The sequence below is a fragment of the Dermacentor variabilis genome, chromosome 4 (genome assembly GCF_050947875.1).
Source record: "Dermacentor variabilis isolate Ectoservices chromosome 4, ASM5094787v1, whole genome shotgun sequence".
In the NCBI taxonomy this organism is placed as follows: Eukaryota; Metazoa; Arthropoda; class Arachnida; order Ixodida; family Ixodidae; genus Dermacentor; species Dermacentor variabilis.
In genome coordinates, this window is record NC_134571.1 from 220,725,579 (window position 1) to 220,743,343 (window position 17,765).

At 45.1% G+C, this 17,765-nt stretch overlaps 1 protein-coding gene across 1 annotated transcript in view; it reads right to left on the reverse strand.

Moving 5' to 3' along the window:
- LOC142578522 (uncharacterized) overlaps nt 1–17,765 on the reverse strand; it is a 317,467-nt gene that overhangs the window by 254,495 nt on the left and 45,207 nt on the right. Inside the window, exons 4-5 of the mRNA XM_075687900.1 lie at nt 6,239–6,310; nt 6,056–6,162 (exon numbers count right to left, since the gene is read on the reverse strand). Of these exons, the coding sequence (XP_075544015.1) occupies nt 6,056–6,162; nt 6,239–6,310 (179 nt within the window). The remainder of the gene's footprint in view (nt 1–6,055; nt 6,163–6,238; nt 6,311–17,765) is intronic.

Below are 17,765 nucleotides of genomic sequence, written 5' to 3' on the forward strand. Positions count from 1 at the left end.
CCGTCATATTATAGGGCGGTGGTCAGCTCCGGAATACTGTTAGTGAGACTTCGCTTTTCGAAGAGGCAGGACGTGTATACATCCTAAAGATCCATTTGCAATGTCATATCCGGGACAAACTCATATATCTAGCATATGAAAAACGTGCGCAAAAATGCTAAGACATTTCTCTTTCATTTACCGCTATATCGGCAGTGAAAGTTTCTTTATCGTTGTGTTTGCTGCAGCAATTGTTTATGACTGAATAGACTACTTTTCCTCAGTTGGCTCCTTACTTTTAAAAGCTGTTCATGCTAACACTGTCACTGTTAAGTGCAAAAAGAAATTTTAATTTCCGCGAAATTCTTGCATCACTAATGGCTACATGTGAGCGTGAGGAAAAAAGAAAACAAGTATAGGAAAACTAAGAAACAGCCTTTCAATGTTAAATTAGCATTACGCTATAAGAAATGTTTGAACATGTTGAGTAATTTATTGAAGAAATCAAAAAGGCCATGTTACAAAAATTAATTCATGAATAAAATGTTTCATCCAAAAAGCAATTGCAAATTATCAACGAGTTTTCGAATATACCGCGTTCTGGCAGTTTCATTGAAAAAGTAATTTAAAATAATGTGACTGTCAATGACCCGCCTAGCATTGCTCGTGCGTTCAGTAATCACTTTTATGAAATTTATAATACTACCCATATTCCTTCTGTTAATCATACGAGCCGATGCGACCAATCTTTCTTTTTGTTTCATGTAACATCTGAAGAAGTCCTTACTGAGATTTACAACTTAAGGGACACAAATCCTGGTTTTGATGGAATTTCCGCATTTCATTTAAAGCTTGTTCCTTCGACTCTTTCTGATGCTCTCAGTAACATAATTATTCTTAAGTTCAAAACCGGTATATTCCCCAGAAGCCTAAAAAAAACTAAAGTCATTCCTGTTCACGAAAAGGGTGACAAAGCTCAAGTCGCGAACTATGGTTCTGTGCGTATTTTACCTTCAATTAGTAAAGTTGTAGAAAAATTAATACTTCGGCGTATTAACATTTACCTTAACAAATTTAGCTTGCTGAAATCCTGTTAGTTCGGTTTCCGTTCAGGAAGCTCGACTAACTTGGCGTTGCGAGCATTAACTGATTATATTCGACATTCACTTGATCTCCGATACTTTGTTGGCTCGGGTTTTTAGAATTTACTAAAGCCTGTGATATAATAAACCACAAAGTTTTGTTTACTAAACGGGAGTCTGTTGGAAGTTCTGGTCCAGCTCTTAATTTATTAAAAAGTTATCTATTTAATCGTGAATTAACAGTGTATGCCGGCGGGGCTTTCTCTGAAAGCAAAATTATTAACCAAGGTGTGCCTCAGGGCCCAAGCTTTAGGTCAACTATTATTTTCCGTTTATATAAATGAATTACCTGACTACTTTAATTATACCTTACCTATATTATACGCAGACAATACGACTGTTGCCCTCTCGGATAAATCATTTTTTTCGCTAACTTTGAAACTAAACAGTGATCTGTCAAAAATTACTGAACGGTGTAACGCCAATTTTCTTGTTATAGCCTTACGAAAACGCAATTCATGTTATTTAAGTCATCACAGAGACATTAACCTTGCTCTCCGACCATAACTCTGAATGGGCATGACATTCCTGCCTCCGCTTGTGTTTCTTTCCTCGGCATCAAATTAGATCGCCACCTTAAGTTTACTAACCACATTGCACGCATCAAAGAAAAAACAGCATTTGGCATTAGAGCACTACTCAAATCACGTGCATTTTTTTCCGAAGAAGCATTATTATCGTTACACTTCGCGTTCATTCATAGTCGTATCATTTATGGTAGCGCTTCTTGCGGTGAGACTTATCATTGTCATCTTTCCTCTATTCAGCACATTCATAATCAGGCTAGCCGCATTATAACGCGAAGCCATTTTTTCTCTAACGCCTCTTCATAACTACGTACAAACCGCATTCTTCAAGTTGCTGATTTGTTTAACTATCATTTAGCAATATTATTTTTCAAATTACTAACTCAACAAGTTTATTACAACTTCGTTAGTTCTGATCTCCTTCTTAATCCCCAAACCACATGGTTTGCAGCACAAGGAAATTTCTTGTTGCCTTTATGTCATACTAATTACGGAAAGATGGGTTCCTCTTCTTGCGGGCTTAAACTTTCGAAGTCTTCCACATTCCATTAAGTTGTCGCTTACCTTTTACTTTTTCAAATATGAACTCAAGAATTATTTGCTCTCTGATTAATTTGCTACAATGTTATTTTGCTATTTAGAAGCTGTGTAATTAACATTGATTGTGCTCTTTCCCTCTCCCTTTTGTCTTTTATTTGTGTCGTCGCTCAGTTTCTTGGTTATATTTTGCTTATTTCATAATTTGTTTCTCTCCTCTGTATTCCGCTTTATTTTTTAATATAACTTCCAATTCAAGGGTCCCGGTGCAGTCTCTGACTTTGGGACCCTGGTTTGTATACCATCTCTAGTAACCATTTGTTATGAACGCATAATAAACTGAAACTGAAACTGAATTGCGTCCTCGGAGCCTCCGGACACGTTCACCTAATGCATCGGGGGATCCTGCGTAGAAATATATTTATTTGGCTGGTTTTCCACTGCGCGTATTCCACTATGTTTATATGTGCTCTCTAGCTCATGGAAAAACAACGCAATAAACTTCCTTAAAAGCGAGCTCTGACGCTGGGATGAATGCAGTCCGACTGCTGAGAGGGCACATTGCCTGCTGTCGTCTTGCTATGTCAGATATAAGTGGCGATAAAGGCTTTCGACATGACATGCAAGCTTCCACAGACAAAAAAGAAAAGAAAGAAAACGGAATAAAGAGCTTTAGTGAACCCCTATGGAACTCACTCTCCCAGCGTAGCAATCGAGGATTTTGCTGCAACGCTAAGAAAACATCCCACTCACTGCAAGCTCTCCAGGTTTCTGCTTCGCGCTTTTTGTTGATTTCAGCGACTCTGAAGACCTATTTTTGAGCACTTTAATTTCGTTCTACTCTAATCTTGGTCCATAACGTATGGAACACAAACAGCCATTTCTAAACGAAGGTTTCTTTTAGGAAAGTGAGCGCTGAGCACCGCTGGCACTGATTGCGACAGAAATGAGCTACTGCACCTATATTGTCGATCACGTTCACACAGAATTTGAGCGTTTGTGTGTTTCGTCTATTTCAAGTAGACGAAACACCATCAAAGTAAATCACGGAGACTCCCCAAAAAACACGGAAACGCCCCTCAGCATGATGCTGTAATATCGTGCTACCCATATCCAAAATTTTATTAGTGGTCTGCATAGCGCTATGAATATAGCAATTTCCCGAAGAATCACCAAGAAAGAACTGCTTCTCAGCGACAAAGCAAATGATAAGCCAAAGGTCACTCACGCCAGCTCGCGACCGGGAACCGATGGCGACATGAAGAGCACTCAGTGGAGCTAACTTTTAGGAGAAGACTCGCGCTTCTCTGCTTTGGGCAGTTAACGTTGCTGCAAATTTCTGGATTGCAATTTTGACTTCGACATTGTCGTACTTGCGAAATGCTCAGCGTGAACGCCCATCTACCATTAGCGGAGCGTAATTGCATCACTGAGATACTTGCTAGCCGCACACGTTGTCATGGTATCACGTCGAGGAAAAACAGATAAATCCTATTTTTCTTTCTCTGAAAGCACACATCAATTCCGCAGATGCGGTAGTTCTCGCAGCAGTGGTGAGCCCTGCGTCCCCTCAGCAACACTGCACCACGTCCCACACAGAATGAGCATTCACATGAGGGAAGCGTCCGTTTGGCTTATTAGCGCGCTTATGCCCGACGTATGTTAAAGGGAAGCTGAAAGCTTTTCCAGAAAAAATGAGTGAAGAGCAGCACCTCGTGGTTTTCAACCCTCTGAATTCGAATATCGCATCTAAATTGAGCGAAAGAAAGCGCAAACATGTCTTATTTCGACGAAAAGTGCAGCAGCAGACACGCCCAGCTCGCGCGCCTCGTTTCCGTCTGTGATTGGTTGGGCGCCTCGTGACGTCAACAATGGTGTTCGTCCGGACCGACTACACATGAAGCACGCTGCAAGGTAGTTTGGTGGTGTTTCAAGCGACAAAATGGGCCGTCGCTTGAACAGATCGCTCGGTGTTGTCGCTCGATCGCTCGTTTCTAGAAATCTACAACTCGTCGCTCGTCGCCCGGAAATGCTATGAGCGACTAACCAATAGTGCGAAGCCGAAACTTGATGTACATAACTCAAATACTACTGTTTGTCGCTCGGAACGAGCAGACTATGGAATTTTACACGTGCAAGATTAAGAAACTAGTGCGAGACCTCCAGAAATATTTTATGCTCCTTCCTCTGTAAAACACATCAACTTAAATTGATAAAGCATGCGTCACGCTAGTTTCGGCGCCTATATTGCTGCCCTCATACCGGGAAGTCGTCGCTCAAAGCCTTCGCTTGCCTGGAGTTCGGCTTGCAGGCGACGAGTGAACGCGACAGCCATAGCCTCGCTTGTCGCGCTGTCGCTGTCGCCTGCAAGATCACTTGTAAGGGGTTTATACTTTACTCCCTACATGTACGAGCCGATTGCGAAGAGCCGGCCTCTCCAAGAAGCAAAAAATGCTGGTGCGAGCATTGGTTTCCACGCGAATGAAGGCGAAGTGTTAGCATCTCGTTGTGTTGGAAATGTTCTTTGGCGAGTATGTTTTTTCTAAGCTGCATTCACGTTCCAGTGAGTTCGTTTCCGGGCAAACAACTGTAGTGTTATGTTCCTGCATGCCTCCTCGTAGAACGTAAGCGGTGATGCGATCTTCGGCATTTTTGCGCTGCCCCAAAGCTGTCGGCAATCTACACAGACGGTTTAAACGCGGGAAAAGTTTACCGGCTGTTGTAGCACGTGTAGTATAGAACCTTCCTCAGCGCGCCATCCGCGCGCTACCCGTAACCGGCGAATTCCCTTAGCTACGTGAGATGGTCGGTTTCTCTATATGTGCGAGAGAAGGGGGGAGCGCAGCGTCCTGGTGTGAGCAGGCTTTCCAACACATGCAAACCTTACGCTTGCACTGAGTTATGGTAGCTGCATGCAGGCTGTTACACAACACACGTGCGAATAGAAAATTCGCGGCGCTTGGCGATGAAACCTGCGTCAAGGGTGGGAGATAAACATGCACCTTCCGTTCAGCGTGCTAATTGTTTGTTTTAGGACAACCCAAAGCACGCATTATTGATAAACTCCGGTAGTACTCGTCACGGAAGTGTTTAGAGCACAACACTGTTGTTCTTGAGCGCTTGAAGTTCCTTTGCTTCACAGCAGCCTCCCACTTAGCTGAAAGCTTCTTGTCTTGCAGGAACTAATGGAACCTCGGAACATCGTCTTGGCCGCTGGTGTTCGTGCAAGCGTAGGCTGCACAGAACGCCGGCATGATCGGCCTACAAGTTCAATTGATGCTGCGCACGTCAACTACCACTCCTATATACACTCATACAAAGGAATGTAGGGTCGAGCGAAGAGGATTAGGACGGCACGCACGCAGAAATAAGCCCTATCAGGCACGGTCGCGGAGACTGCGAAGGAGCGGAACACCAGTGCTGACGTCACTACGCCGCGGTTTCCGGTCTCCGCTCGCATCGTCAGCGTCAGCAGCAGCGCGCGGCGCTCGACGAGGGGCGGAGCTACAGCGCAATTTTAACCGACGAAGTGAAAAATGCTCCCCAAAATTTTACCTTCATGGTTTATAAGGTTCCCGCTTCCGTATATGAGCATCTTATTGAATTCGACAGACTCTTCAGCTTCCCTTTAACATGCAACATGAGAAAACCGACAAAATACGTTGCACGTACTTCCACAAAAAACAAAACTGGCGGGTCCGTCTAACGTTCCCACAAGAAAAGTTTAAAAGACACGCCGGACGTAACTTCAGCCACAGCCAACAAGGAAACACTATTTCTCCCCACCAACAATTCCATCTGCAAGCCATGGGTCAACCAAACACCCTTCATATGACAAAATATTTGGTGCATAGGATATGCGATGCTCACGAGATGTTGGCCTTGCTCAGGACTTCCTTCTCGGACTTGAGGCCATTGTCAAATTCGTGCATCATCTCGTAGTCAGACTCCCTGAAGAAAGTTGTGACCGCTCTGCACTGAAAATCGTGGTGTTCAGACTAAGATATGGCTGCTTACTATATTTACGCCATGATAGTTCTTATAGCTGCTTACCTGGAGCATGAAAAACTCTTCTTTGCAGATTGCCCACTCGATATCTTGCGGCGTAGTGTATGTTTCCTCGATCTACGAAATACGATATATGAAACCATAAATTACAGATTAACTTCTAACAAATATGTAATGGTTAAATAATAATAATAATAATAATAATAATAATAATAATAATAATAATAATAATAATAATAATAATAACAATAATAATTGCCACTTTGTAGAGGATACAGAGAGGTTCAGGCCCGTCAAAGCCAACAGGAGGCTTGAAAGACTGGGCCCGGCAGTTTACCGCAGAGGTTACAAAACGGTAACAACAAGCAGAACATTGAAAGGAACAATACGTACAGCTGAAGAAATAAAAAAAAAAACAGGGCAATCACAAAACCAGTACCAAGGACATACGTACTAACTCCAAGGAAACAAAACTTAATATATATAATCTCATATATCCAAGCACAACTGTAAAAGAATAGAAGAATCAACACAATGTTCTCAAATGAGTTTTTAGGTTCCGCATAGAGTTTACAGCGAAAAGTTCTTTTGGTAGCCCATTAAAAATGTCCGGCACATAAGCACACCGTCTTGCCTTTCCATACCTTGTTACATTCCGTGGTACAAAATATCGAGTGGTTTTTCGCAACTTACGGTTAGGATCATATTTAATTAAACATTCTGAATTCCAAAAGTGGCGATAAACAACCATTTGTACAAAAAGAGAATGGAATGAAGGAAGACGTAAGAAGCTGAAAATGTCGGCCCCGGAATGGATATGACGATCATATGCAATGCTCTTTAACATGTTTTTTTTAAGATGCTATAAATTCGGCAATGCCAACGGGAGGGACATGACGCAGATACGGTGATTCCATATCAAAGAACACTATACGCAAGTGCAGTCTACGCAGTAATAATAATAATAATAATAATAATAATAATAATAATAATAATAATAATAATAATAATAATAATAATAATAATAATAATCTTTATTAAGCACACAAGAAAATCAGTAAAGCAAAACGGGCCCGTCTAAGTCAATGGTGATTTGTTTGACGTGGCCCGGCATCGTCAGCAAGGCGATGTGGTTGCAGTATACATGTCCAAATTTAATATCAACAAATAAAAAGGGAAACGAGCGTGATAAACATAGATCAGGTTTCCAAGGTATCGAAACAAAAGAATGGAGTAATCACAACTGCGACAAACAAACGGAAAATAAGTACATATCTGTATTACAACATGTGTAATAGACACTTCAATTTAGACCGAGAGTCCACAGAAAAATAGTCGTCTGACAAATTAATAAATATCTTGGGGATATACACGCAGCGTCTTGCTGCTCCGTATCTAGTAGATACGCGCGGTGCAACGAAACGCTTTTCTTTGCGCAGTGGTCGCGGGGACGTGTGCGGTTGCTTAAATTCATCCGTCCAGAAATGGCGCAGCACAACCGTAGAAATGAATAAAGATTGAAAGGACGGGAAACCGCTATCATGAAAAATATCTTTGTTTGATGGTCTCACGCGATTGTACGCCACATTGTTTAATGTATTTTTAAGAGGTTATCAAATCTGTCCTGCCAACGTTGGGAGCAGAAAGCGAAAATCGTTATACCACACCTTAAGGTGCTGTACGCAAGGGAATGTACTATCATTTTTTTAGTCTTAAACGGCACCAAACTTTTAATGTTAAAGAGTAAACATGGAACAGATCTTAGTTTGGAGCATACATGTGCCCGTGATTATGCCATGACAAGTCACTATCGAAATGAATGCCGAGATATTTAATATAGTTTGTATTTTCGACAGGAGTGCACTTACAGGATAGGCAGTCTTGGGTATGAAGATACACTGGAATGAGCGTAGTTCCAATCTTTAGCGGATTTTTGAAGCATATAATTTTTTTTTATTGACGGTAAGTTTGTTTTTAAAAAGCCAGACCATAACTTCATGCACCGATTGCTGCAGATATTCAACAGACTTTTTGTAATTAACATGCTCTTAGAAGGACGATATCGTCTGCATACTGATACACTTTACCATTTGGGATTACTGAAATGAAATCGTTCACAAATATGTTAAACAGAAGAGGCGATAAAATTGACCCTTGAAGGACACCAGCACCAAGGGATCATTTGCTGCTACAGTATTTGGTACCTATAACAACTATTTGAGACCTGTCCGTGAGATAGTTTTGAAGTAGAGTATAGAAGGGGCCCCTAAACCAGTTAGATATAATTTGCGAAGTTTTATCTCATGACAAACTGAATGAAAGGCTTTGGATACGTCGCTAAATAAAGCGCAGCTAAAGAGATTGAGTTCAAAAGCAGAATACAGATCATCTGCAAATTCTTCCAGGAGGGAAATTGTACCCCGGTCTTCTACGAAACCAAATTGTCGGTCAGACAAAATTGAAAACTTTTGAAAACTTCACACCCAATAATAATAATAATAATAATAATAATAATAATAATAATAATAATAATAATAATAATAATAATAATAATAATAATAATAATAATAATAATAATAATAATAATAATAATTTTTATTAAGCACCAAAAAAATCAGTACAGCAAAACGGGCCCATCTAACCAAATGGTGACTTGTGTGACGTGGCCGGGCATGTCAGCTAAGCGATGTCATTGCAGCAAACAAGCACAAATTTGAAACCAACAAGGAAAAGGGCAACAAATGAGAGTGATAAACGTAGATCAGGTTTCCAAGGCATCGAAATAAAGCATAGAGTATTCACAGCTAAACTGCGAGAAAAAACAGGAAAATCAGTGCATACATCTGTATTAGATGTTCAATAGACTCTACAATTTAAACCGAGAGTCCACAGAAAAATAGTCGTCTGTCAAATTATTAAGTATCTTGGGGACATACACGGAACGTCTTGCTGCTCCGTATCTAGTAGATACGGGCCAATAATAATAATAATAATAATAATAATAATAATAATAATAATAATAATAATAATTGCATTACAATCTCCATGAACAGCTATGAAGGTGTTGTACTTATACAGCTTTTCTGGACGCGTGCCAACTATCGCAAAAAGTGGCCACGGCGCGAAGCTAGCACGTTTTCAATGAAGCGAGTGGCTGTTTCGCGAATAATTAAAATTACAAGCCCAATAATGGGAAAGGCAGGTTGCAGAACGATTCTATAAGATGGGCCACGCGAGACTAATTGATTGCATATGCTGTCGAAAGCTAGAATTTTGCTCCCAGAGTGGTTAAGAATTCCGCAATAGAAGCCTATAGAAACGACAAAAATTTGTACTTTATTTTCAACCCATAAATGGAAGCTCTGCACATATTACGGCAGCTATCGTAATAGCCCGTACAGCGTACGTAGCCCGGCGACTCAGCTTTCGATTCATGGCTATCTAGACTCTCTACCAAGGAGGTTAAAGCAAAACTGAAGGAGTAGAACACGCCTATATCGTCCTTTGGGCTTGGCTGAAGCTAGCGGCGACCATGTTGCAGGGGGCAAGAAGCTGCCTGCCAACAACTACGCACCGCGGTTCGCCAATTTTGCCAGCAGTTTTTAATTTCTAAACGAATTGTCAAGTTCTAATGGAATACTGTGCGTTATGAGGCGAGCAATCGTGGAGCTCTCTGGATCGTAGATATCCGAGTACTGGGGCATTTTTACATTTCATCGGCACCAATACGCACCTGACACAAAATAGAAAAAATATTCGACCAATAATTAGCGCTTATTCCCTGTTTTTAATCCAGTGTAGAAATTCTTCAATCACAAAAGCTGTCAGACCACAAACAATCAACAGCTGGAAATGTAGCGTCACAAATAGCAGTACATGCAAAATATATAATTATTCATTATTATTTTCATTATCATCAGATGTTACCGGTGTATTAGAATCCTCACTGCATGGTCGGTATCGGTAGTTTGGTGGGGTTCTGTTTCGTTCAGCCCGAAAAGAAAAATTTTCCTTCATTCTAGAGCTAGGCAATGTTAATATGCAAACTCATTTGAAAATCCCCAAATGTTCAACCCCAGTCATCGCCTACTCAGGTGACCTGGACACGCGGAGGTGCACGGGAAGGAGAATGAACATGCTAGCGCGTTATCTCGAGGGTCTGCTAACCGACCCCCAACTTCTTCCAGACCCAACCCTTCACCCTATTTTTCACAAAATCCCACCACTTTAAGTGCCGAAGATGTCCTTGCTTATCAGCGCGGAGTTTGCAGCAAATACCCGGCGCTTCACCCTCAACATACCGGGCAAGAGGCCGCCGATGGGTGCTGTTAGGATTGGGGGCTCAATCCCATCGCTCGTAACTCGTTGTCAAGATTGGAGTCGGGCATGAATTAGAAGGTAGCTGGCCCATGCCGTCGTCCAACTTATCCACGCTGAGGACGTTGATGAAGGGAAGGAATGCTTCTCATCGACAACGAGGAATATGGGTTTATTTACAGTATCTACATGCAGTTCATCTGTCTAGCATGAGTGCGAGAGAAAGTACACCAGTCTAACATGACTGCTTGGGAAAGTACATCAGTCTAACATGACTGCTTGAGAAAGCGTACTGAGCAGCCGCACAACAGCGATTTTATTTATTTACACAATGCTGCAGGCAGCAATGCTGCCCAAGCAGGAGACGGTTTACAAAATATGCTTTGTCAACATATATTCAAATGAAACATAAGAAGTGCCTTCAGCAACACATTCCGGTAAACGATTCTATTCTTGGCTCGTAAGTCGAAAGAATTATTTCTGAAAGATTTTAGTTCGAGCAAAGTATGACCGAACTACTTTAGAATGAAAAATACGCGATGACCATTGTGGAGCATGGGTAATATATGTGGCATTTACTAAACCTGTTTGATTATGAAACAAAGAGTAAAAAAATTTCTGCCTGGCGATATTAAGGCGCACGTGGAGCGGATCCAGTCCAAGTTGTCCTAACATGCCAGAAACTGATGAAGATGTTTTGTAATCGGAGCAAATAAACCGTGCAGCCACGTGCTGAATTCGCTCAAGTTTGCCAATTTCCTTATTAATGAACGGGTCCCACACTATGGAAGCATACTCTAGGACTGGGCGTACGAGGGAACGATAAGCCTGTAGCTTGACAGGTGAAGGGGACTTCTTTAGCTTTCTACGCAGAAAACAAAGTTTTTTGAAAGCTTTGTTGCATATGTTGTTAATATGGGTGTCCCATTTGAGGTTGCTGTTAATTGTTATGCCTAAATATTTAACAGAGGTAACTTATAAACACTGGGTCGCCTCCTCGATCCCCAGGTGACGGAAACGTTCGTCCAGTCATCTTAAACAAGCCGCCTCTCTGCGGGACGGTTTAAACACACACACACACACACACACACACACACACACACACACACACACACACACACACACACACACACACACACACACACACACACACACACACACACACACACACTTCCTTGCGCGAGGTTCACGGGGTCCGGAGCCGACGACAGACGGACTTCGTAGAAGTCGGGGCATGTGTCAGGAAAGGTGCCTTTTATTCCCTGAGCTGACCCCCGCAGCGCGGCCGGGTGCCCATTGTCTTGCGTCTTGGATGGCGCGTAGGGAGGGGCCTTCGTAGACGTTCCCGCGGCCACTCCCCCGCTCATAGCAGAACAGGTCGGCGTTGGTGGTTTCGGCAACAATAGTTGGCCCACCGAACGCATTCAGTCACAACGGCGACGAGGCTAGATCGTAACGGTGGCGTTCCTAGAAAGTTGACGCCGCTGTCGCAACCGACTGGCAAAACTTGCGCCTCAGCTGGGCCGTTCTTACCAGCGCCTCCATGGCCCGGAAAATCTCGACTGTCCAGCGCACATAACCGCTGGGCAGGAAGAGAACGGCTGGTGGCGAGGGTGTGCTGTCTTGGCTCGCAGCAACCACTTGTGTAATGATGTCACCGCCCCAAAACATCCAACAAGCACAGGCAACTGCAAAACGAACCCCACAACATGGCTCTGCGCCGATATGACGTGCCTTGGCTCTCACTTTAGACCCGCTAAGCTTCAAAGAAAACATAAGTGAAGAAAAAAAACTGCTGCATTTCGCTATGCCAATTTTTTAAAGCAATTTCGTGCTGAAAAATTCAGCAATCTTGGCGGGAATTCTGCTAAATGAGAGGATACCTTTTTAGCTTAACAAAATTAACACTAGTAACCCTAAAATTTCGGCGGGACCCTCAAACGCAGAATTCAAATTAGCCTGCTCGAACCATCCGCATTGCTATGCAACTTTCCCGCCTTATATCTAACGGAGAAGCTGTAGCCTTGGAGAGTGAGGCTCCATCGGAGCAAGCGGCCATTTTTGTGTGACATTTCATTGAGCCATGTCAGAGGACAGTGGTCGGTCTCGAAGATGAACTTCGCTCCGTACAAGTAACACGACAACTTCTGGGTGGCCCAAACTAAACAAGCGCATTCCTTCTCTGAAGGGCTGTAGGCTTCCTCTCTTACATTTAGTTTACGGCTGGCATAGAGTATAGGATGCTCCTCGTTATCATCGCCGACCTAAGTACCGCGCCCATACCTCTGTCACTTGGGTCGCATTGAACTATGAATTCCTTTCTGTAGTCTGGCGCGCGAAGCACCGGACGAGAAACTAATAGCGTTTTCAAACTTTGGAAAGCGTTCTCTTAGTCCTTATCACAATGTACGCTACTTGGTGCTCCCTTTCGCAGGGCGTCCGTTAAGGGACTTGCCATTTGCGAGTAATTCAGAATGTACCGTTGATAGTACCCCACAAGTCCCAAAAATGAACAAAGGTCTGTTCTCGTGCGCGGCTGAGAAAATTCTCCAATCGTAGCCATTTCCAGCTCGGCCGGCCATCTTGTGCCCTGGCCGAAAACATGGCCCAGATAAGTAACCTGCGAACAACGAAATCTACACTTTTCCGCTTTCATTGTTAAGCAGGCTTCCCTCAACCGTGAGAACACCAGTTTGAGGTGCGATACATGTTGTTCCCAGCTGTGCGAAAAAATTGCTACATCATCAAGATATGGCAAGGCGAACTCCTGCAAGTCTTTTAGGACATTCGCGTTCCGTAATGGAATAGTTGCACTCCGATGGTGCTAGGAGGCGGCTCGCATAAGCAATAACGCGATCCTTGCCACGCTGACGCTAGGCTAAGACGGCACCTACACCATGACCTCTCGCATCTGTACGTAATTCTGTAGGGGCATCAGGGTCGAAGTGGGCGAGAATGGGTGGTGAGGTTAGAAGAGTGACGAGACAAGAGAAGGCGGCGGCTTCTGCAGTACCCCACGAGAATTGTACGACTTTCTTCAAAAGATTAGTTAGGGGCCAAGCAATTGTCTCAAGATCACGAAAAAAACGACGAAAGTACGAGCACAGCCCTACAAAACTTCGAACGTCTGCGGCTGTCTTCGAAACCGGAAACTCTCGGACAGCGCGAGTTTTGTCGGGTTCAGGCTGTACTCCGGAAGCGTTAACGAGATGGCCCAGAAGAGATATTTGTTGGTGGCCAAAACGACATTTGGACCAGTTAAGTTGCAGCTTCGCCTTTCGAAATACATCAAGTATAGTTGTGACACGCTCAAGGTGAGCGTCGAACGTTGGCGAGAAGACGATGACGTCGTCGAGGTAGCTGAGGCATGTGGACCATTTGAAACCTTGGAGCAAGGAGTCCATCATACGCTCACAGGTGGCAGGGGCGTTGCATAATCCAAACGGCATTACTTTAAATTGGTATAGGCCATCAGCTGTGATGAACGCGGTTTTTTCTCTGTCGATATCGTCAACAGCAATCTGCCAATATCCCGAACGGAGATCAATAGACCAAAAATTGCTGGAACCATGCAGGCAGTCAAGGGCGTCGTCTATACGTGGGAGCGGGTAGACGTCCTTCTTAGTAATGTTGTTCAGATGACGGTAGTCTACACAGAAGCGCCACGTGCCGTCCTTCTTCCTAACCAACAGCACAGGTGATGCCCAGGGACTCGATGAAGGCTCAATGATGTTTTTATCGAGCGTTTTGTTCACTTCATCTTGAATTACTCGGCGTTCCGACGCAGAAACTCGATACGGTCGTCAGTGAATAGGCGCAGCATCGCCAGTAAGAATCCGATGCTTGAGCGCAAGCGTCTGGCCTAAACGGCGATCGTCGAAGTCGAAAATATCGCGGTAGGACGATAATACTTCGCAAAGGTCTTCAGCCTGCATAGAGGACAGGTCCGTCGCAACAATTTTCTTTATGTTGGGATCAACGCCCGAGGCTGGCGCGAGGCGCATGCTAAGTTCGCGAGAACCATCGGGTGATAACGCTGCCACGTATTGGTCGCTGAGACAATCAACGGTGGCAAGGCAAACATCTTGCGGTAGAATTTGTTTTGCCAATCCAAAGTTACAGACAGGCATGCGAGTGTGGTTCGCAGTAATTGTAAGTATACTGTGAGGCACGGTGACGTCATACTGTATTGGGATGTCGGGCAGAGGAGTGACGAGGTACTCGCCATCAGGAACTGGTGGGAAAGACAACAGTTCAATATAGGCTATGGGCTTTGGCGGCAGGCGAAGAAAGGCGGTGGAGCGTAAGCGGCAGTGGCGTGCATCAGAAGGTTCTGCGAGGATTGGCAACTCAAGGCGAAGGGTACTGGAAGAGCAGTCAATAAGGGCAGAATGCGCGGAGAGAAAATCGAGTCCGAGAATGTGGTCGAGGGGGCAATGAGCAATTACGGTGAAGAGGACAGGAGTGTGGCGGCCGGCGATGCTGACGCGTGCCGTACACATGCCGAGGTTAGGCACAGTACCACCATCCGCAACGCGGACGACGCGTGCCGACGCTGGGGTGAGGAGCTTGTTCAGTCGTCGTCGCAAGGCAGTGCTCATAATTAAAAGATGTGCTCCTGTATCGATGAGTGCCGTGACAGGATAGCCGTCAACGTCAAGAAGGTTTCGGTTCGTGGGTAACGTGAGCAGAGGATTTGAGGACAGGGTCGACAACGCAGCTTCACCTCCAGAAGCTGCAGTGCCTAGTTTTCCGACTGGGTCCGGGAGGCGATAGGCGGCGAAGTGAAGTGGCGGGGTTGGGGCGAACGAGACTGGTGGCGTCGAGGTGAGGGCGAGCGGCTGTAGCGAAGGTTCGGAGCAGGGGCATCAGCGGTAGTGGGTTCATGGCGGGTGGCATAGGGTACAGGAGGTCCAAAGGTGCGCGAATAAGCGGCGGCGTATGCCCGAAGAGGTGGTGCCATCGGTTGCGGCAGTTGCGAGCGACGTGGCTGATGCGACAGCAGTGGAAGCAGATCGGGCTGTCATCATGGGTACGCCATTCGGACGGGTTGCGGCGAGATGTGGGAGAAAAGGACTGCCGGGGACGAGGGGGACTACTAGATTACTGGAGAACGCTGGGTCGAGACGTGGAACACACGGTGTTCAGACCCATGTTTTCAAATTCCTGTATGACGACAGCCTGAATCATTGCAATGGTGGTTGATGGCGGATCGGGAGGCGTCGTCGAGAAGGCTGGCGAACAGGCGGCCTCGAGTTCACGGCGAACAACACGGGGGATGTCGTCGCAGGTGGTGGTCTGACGCGGTCGACCCTCACATGTCGACGTAGCAACAGTGTTGGGTAGCCGCGCAATGTGGCGTGAAATTCGGGGGCTCTTAACCAGTTCAAGGTGACGGCATTCTTTGATGATGGCGTCTATAGTCGAGACGTTGCCGAAAACAAGCAAATTGAAAGCGTCGTCGGCGATGCCTTTTAGCACATATGCCACTTTTTCTGCTTCGGACATATTATCGTCAGCTTTACGGCATAGAGCCAAGGCGTCGAGGATGTCGGAAACGTATGGCTCTGTAGATGACTGAACACGAGATGCAAGAGCCTTTCTCGTGGCAGCCTTGCGCCCGATGCTGTCACCGATCAGTTCCCGTAGCTTTTCTTTGAAACTGTCCCAACTGGTTATTTCGTCATCATGCGTTTGGTGCCACACGCATTGGGTGCCGCCGAGATAAAAGATGACATTGGCGAGCATAATCGTTGGGTCCCACCTGTTATTAGCACTGGCGCGTTCATACAGCTTGATCCAGTCGTCGACATCCTGTCCCTCCAAGCCAGAGAACACACCTGGGTCCCGGTGTGGGGCAACCGTGACGATTGGAGCCGTCGGACAAGCCGAAACCATTGCAGAGGCGGGCTCGTCACCGGGAGGTATGGTGACAAGTTCGGTGTGCCGACCACTTCGGAGTTCCGTAGTGAGGACGGGGATCGCTGACCTTCACCAGAAATGATACGTGTGGAAAGACACAGACGAAAGATGCTATTTTCACGCTATTTACACTGGAGCCAGGCAGCCAGGCTGACACTCGCTCGTGCCAAGGGCACCGACCAACTTCTTCGTCGTTTTCGCGGCGGCTCGTCTCTTGAGCATAGCTCCATGATATCGTAATGATATCTGTTAACTTAGACAAGTAAAACGGCGCGTTCTTCAGCCCGAAGCTGAGTGCTAGAGGGAGAAAAGTGCCTACAGGTGAAATGAATGCGGCATAGCGGCTGGCACTTTCTGAAAGGGGAACTTGCCAGTACCCCCGCACGAGGTCTATAGTTCAAATGCATTTAGCAGCGCTAACTCTTTCAATTCGTTGCTCAATCTTGGGTATCGGGTACAGCTGATCCCTTGTGATGGAATTTAACTTCCTGTAGTGAACGCACGGACGAGGGTCCTTGTTAGGGGTTTCTACCAGTATTAGTGGTGACGTGTAGTCACTCTCAGCGGACTCAATAACTCCCAACTCTAGCATGCGCTGTATCTCTGCCTCCATAATTTCTCTCTCTCTTGGAGACACCCTGTAAGGCTTTGATCTTACGGGTTCGGTTGATGTCAGCTCTATTTCATGCGTTATTAGTTCGGTTCTGCCTGGCCGATCGCTGAATCTGTCGAGATATTCCCCTAACACCCCCTTTAGCTCATCTAGCTGCTCGGGTCTCAGAGCGTGCAAGCTTACCGAATGTTTTACTTCTTATTATAGGCAGATTTTAGAATTGGAGGTCGCCCTATACTCCTTAAACTTGGTATTAGTGCCATCCTCCTCTTTGATGGTATAGTTAACGACTCCGCTCCGCTCTACACACGGCTTCATCAAATTGCAGTGATATATCCTCACCTCCTTCCTGCGACCTGGAATTTTCAGAGCATAGTTAGTATCTGAAAGTTGGTGCAACACTTTAACGCGCCCGTCCCAGTGAACATCAAGCTTGTTCTTTCTTGAAGGTTTGAGGATCATTACCTGGTCTCTGGCGTTAAACGTTCGAAGCCTCGCATTCTTGTCGTAATAGAATTTCGCGTTCTCTTGTGCTACTCCCATGTTCTTTCCGACTAGTTCTTGGGTTGCGCTTAGCCGTTCCAGCAGATTTAGCACGTATCCAACCACTGTAGGACTCTCTCCTCTTTCCTCCGACATCTCTCTTAACATTCTTGGTGAAGAACGGAGTGTCCTCCCATACTCTAGTTCTGCTGGCGAGAACCCTGTCGCTTCATTTGG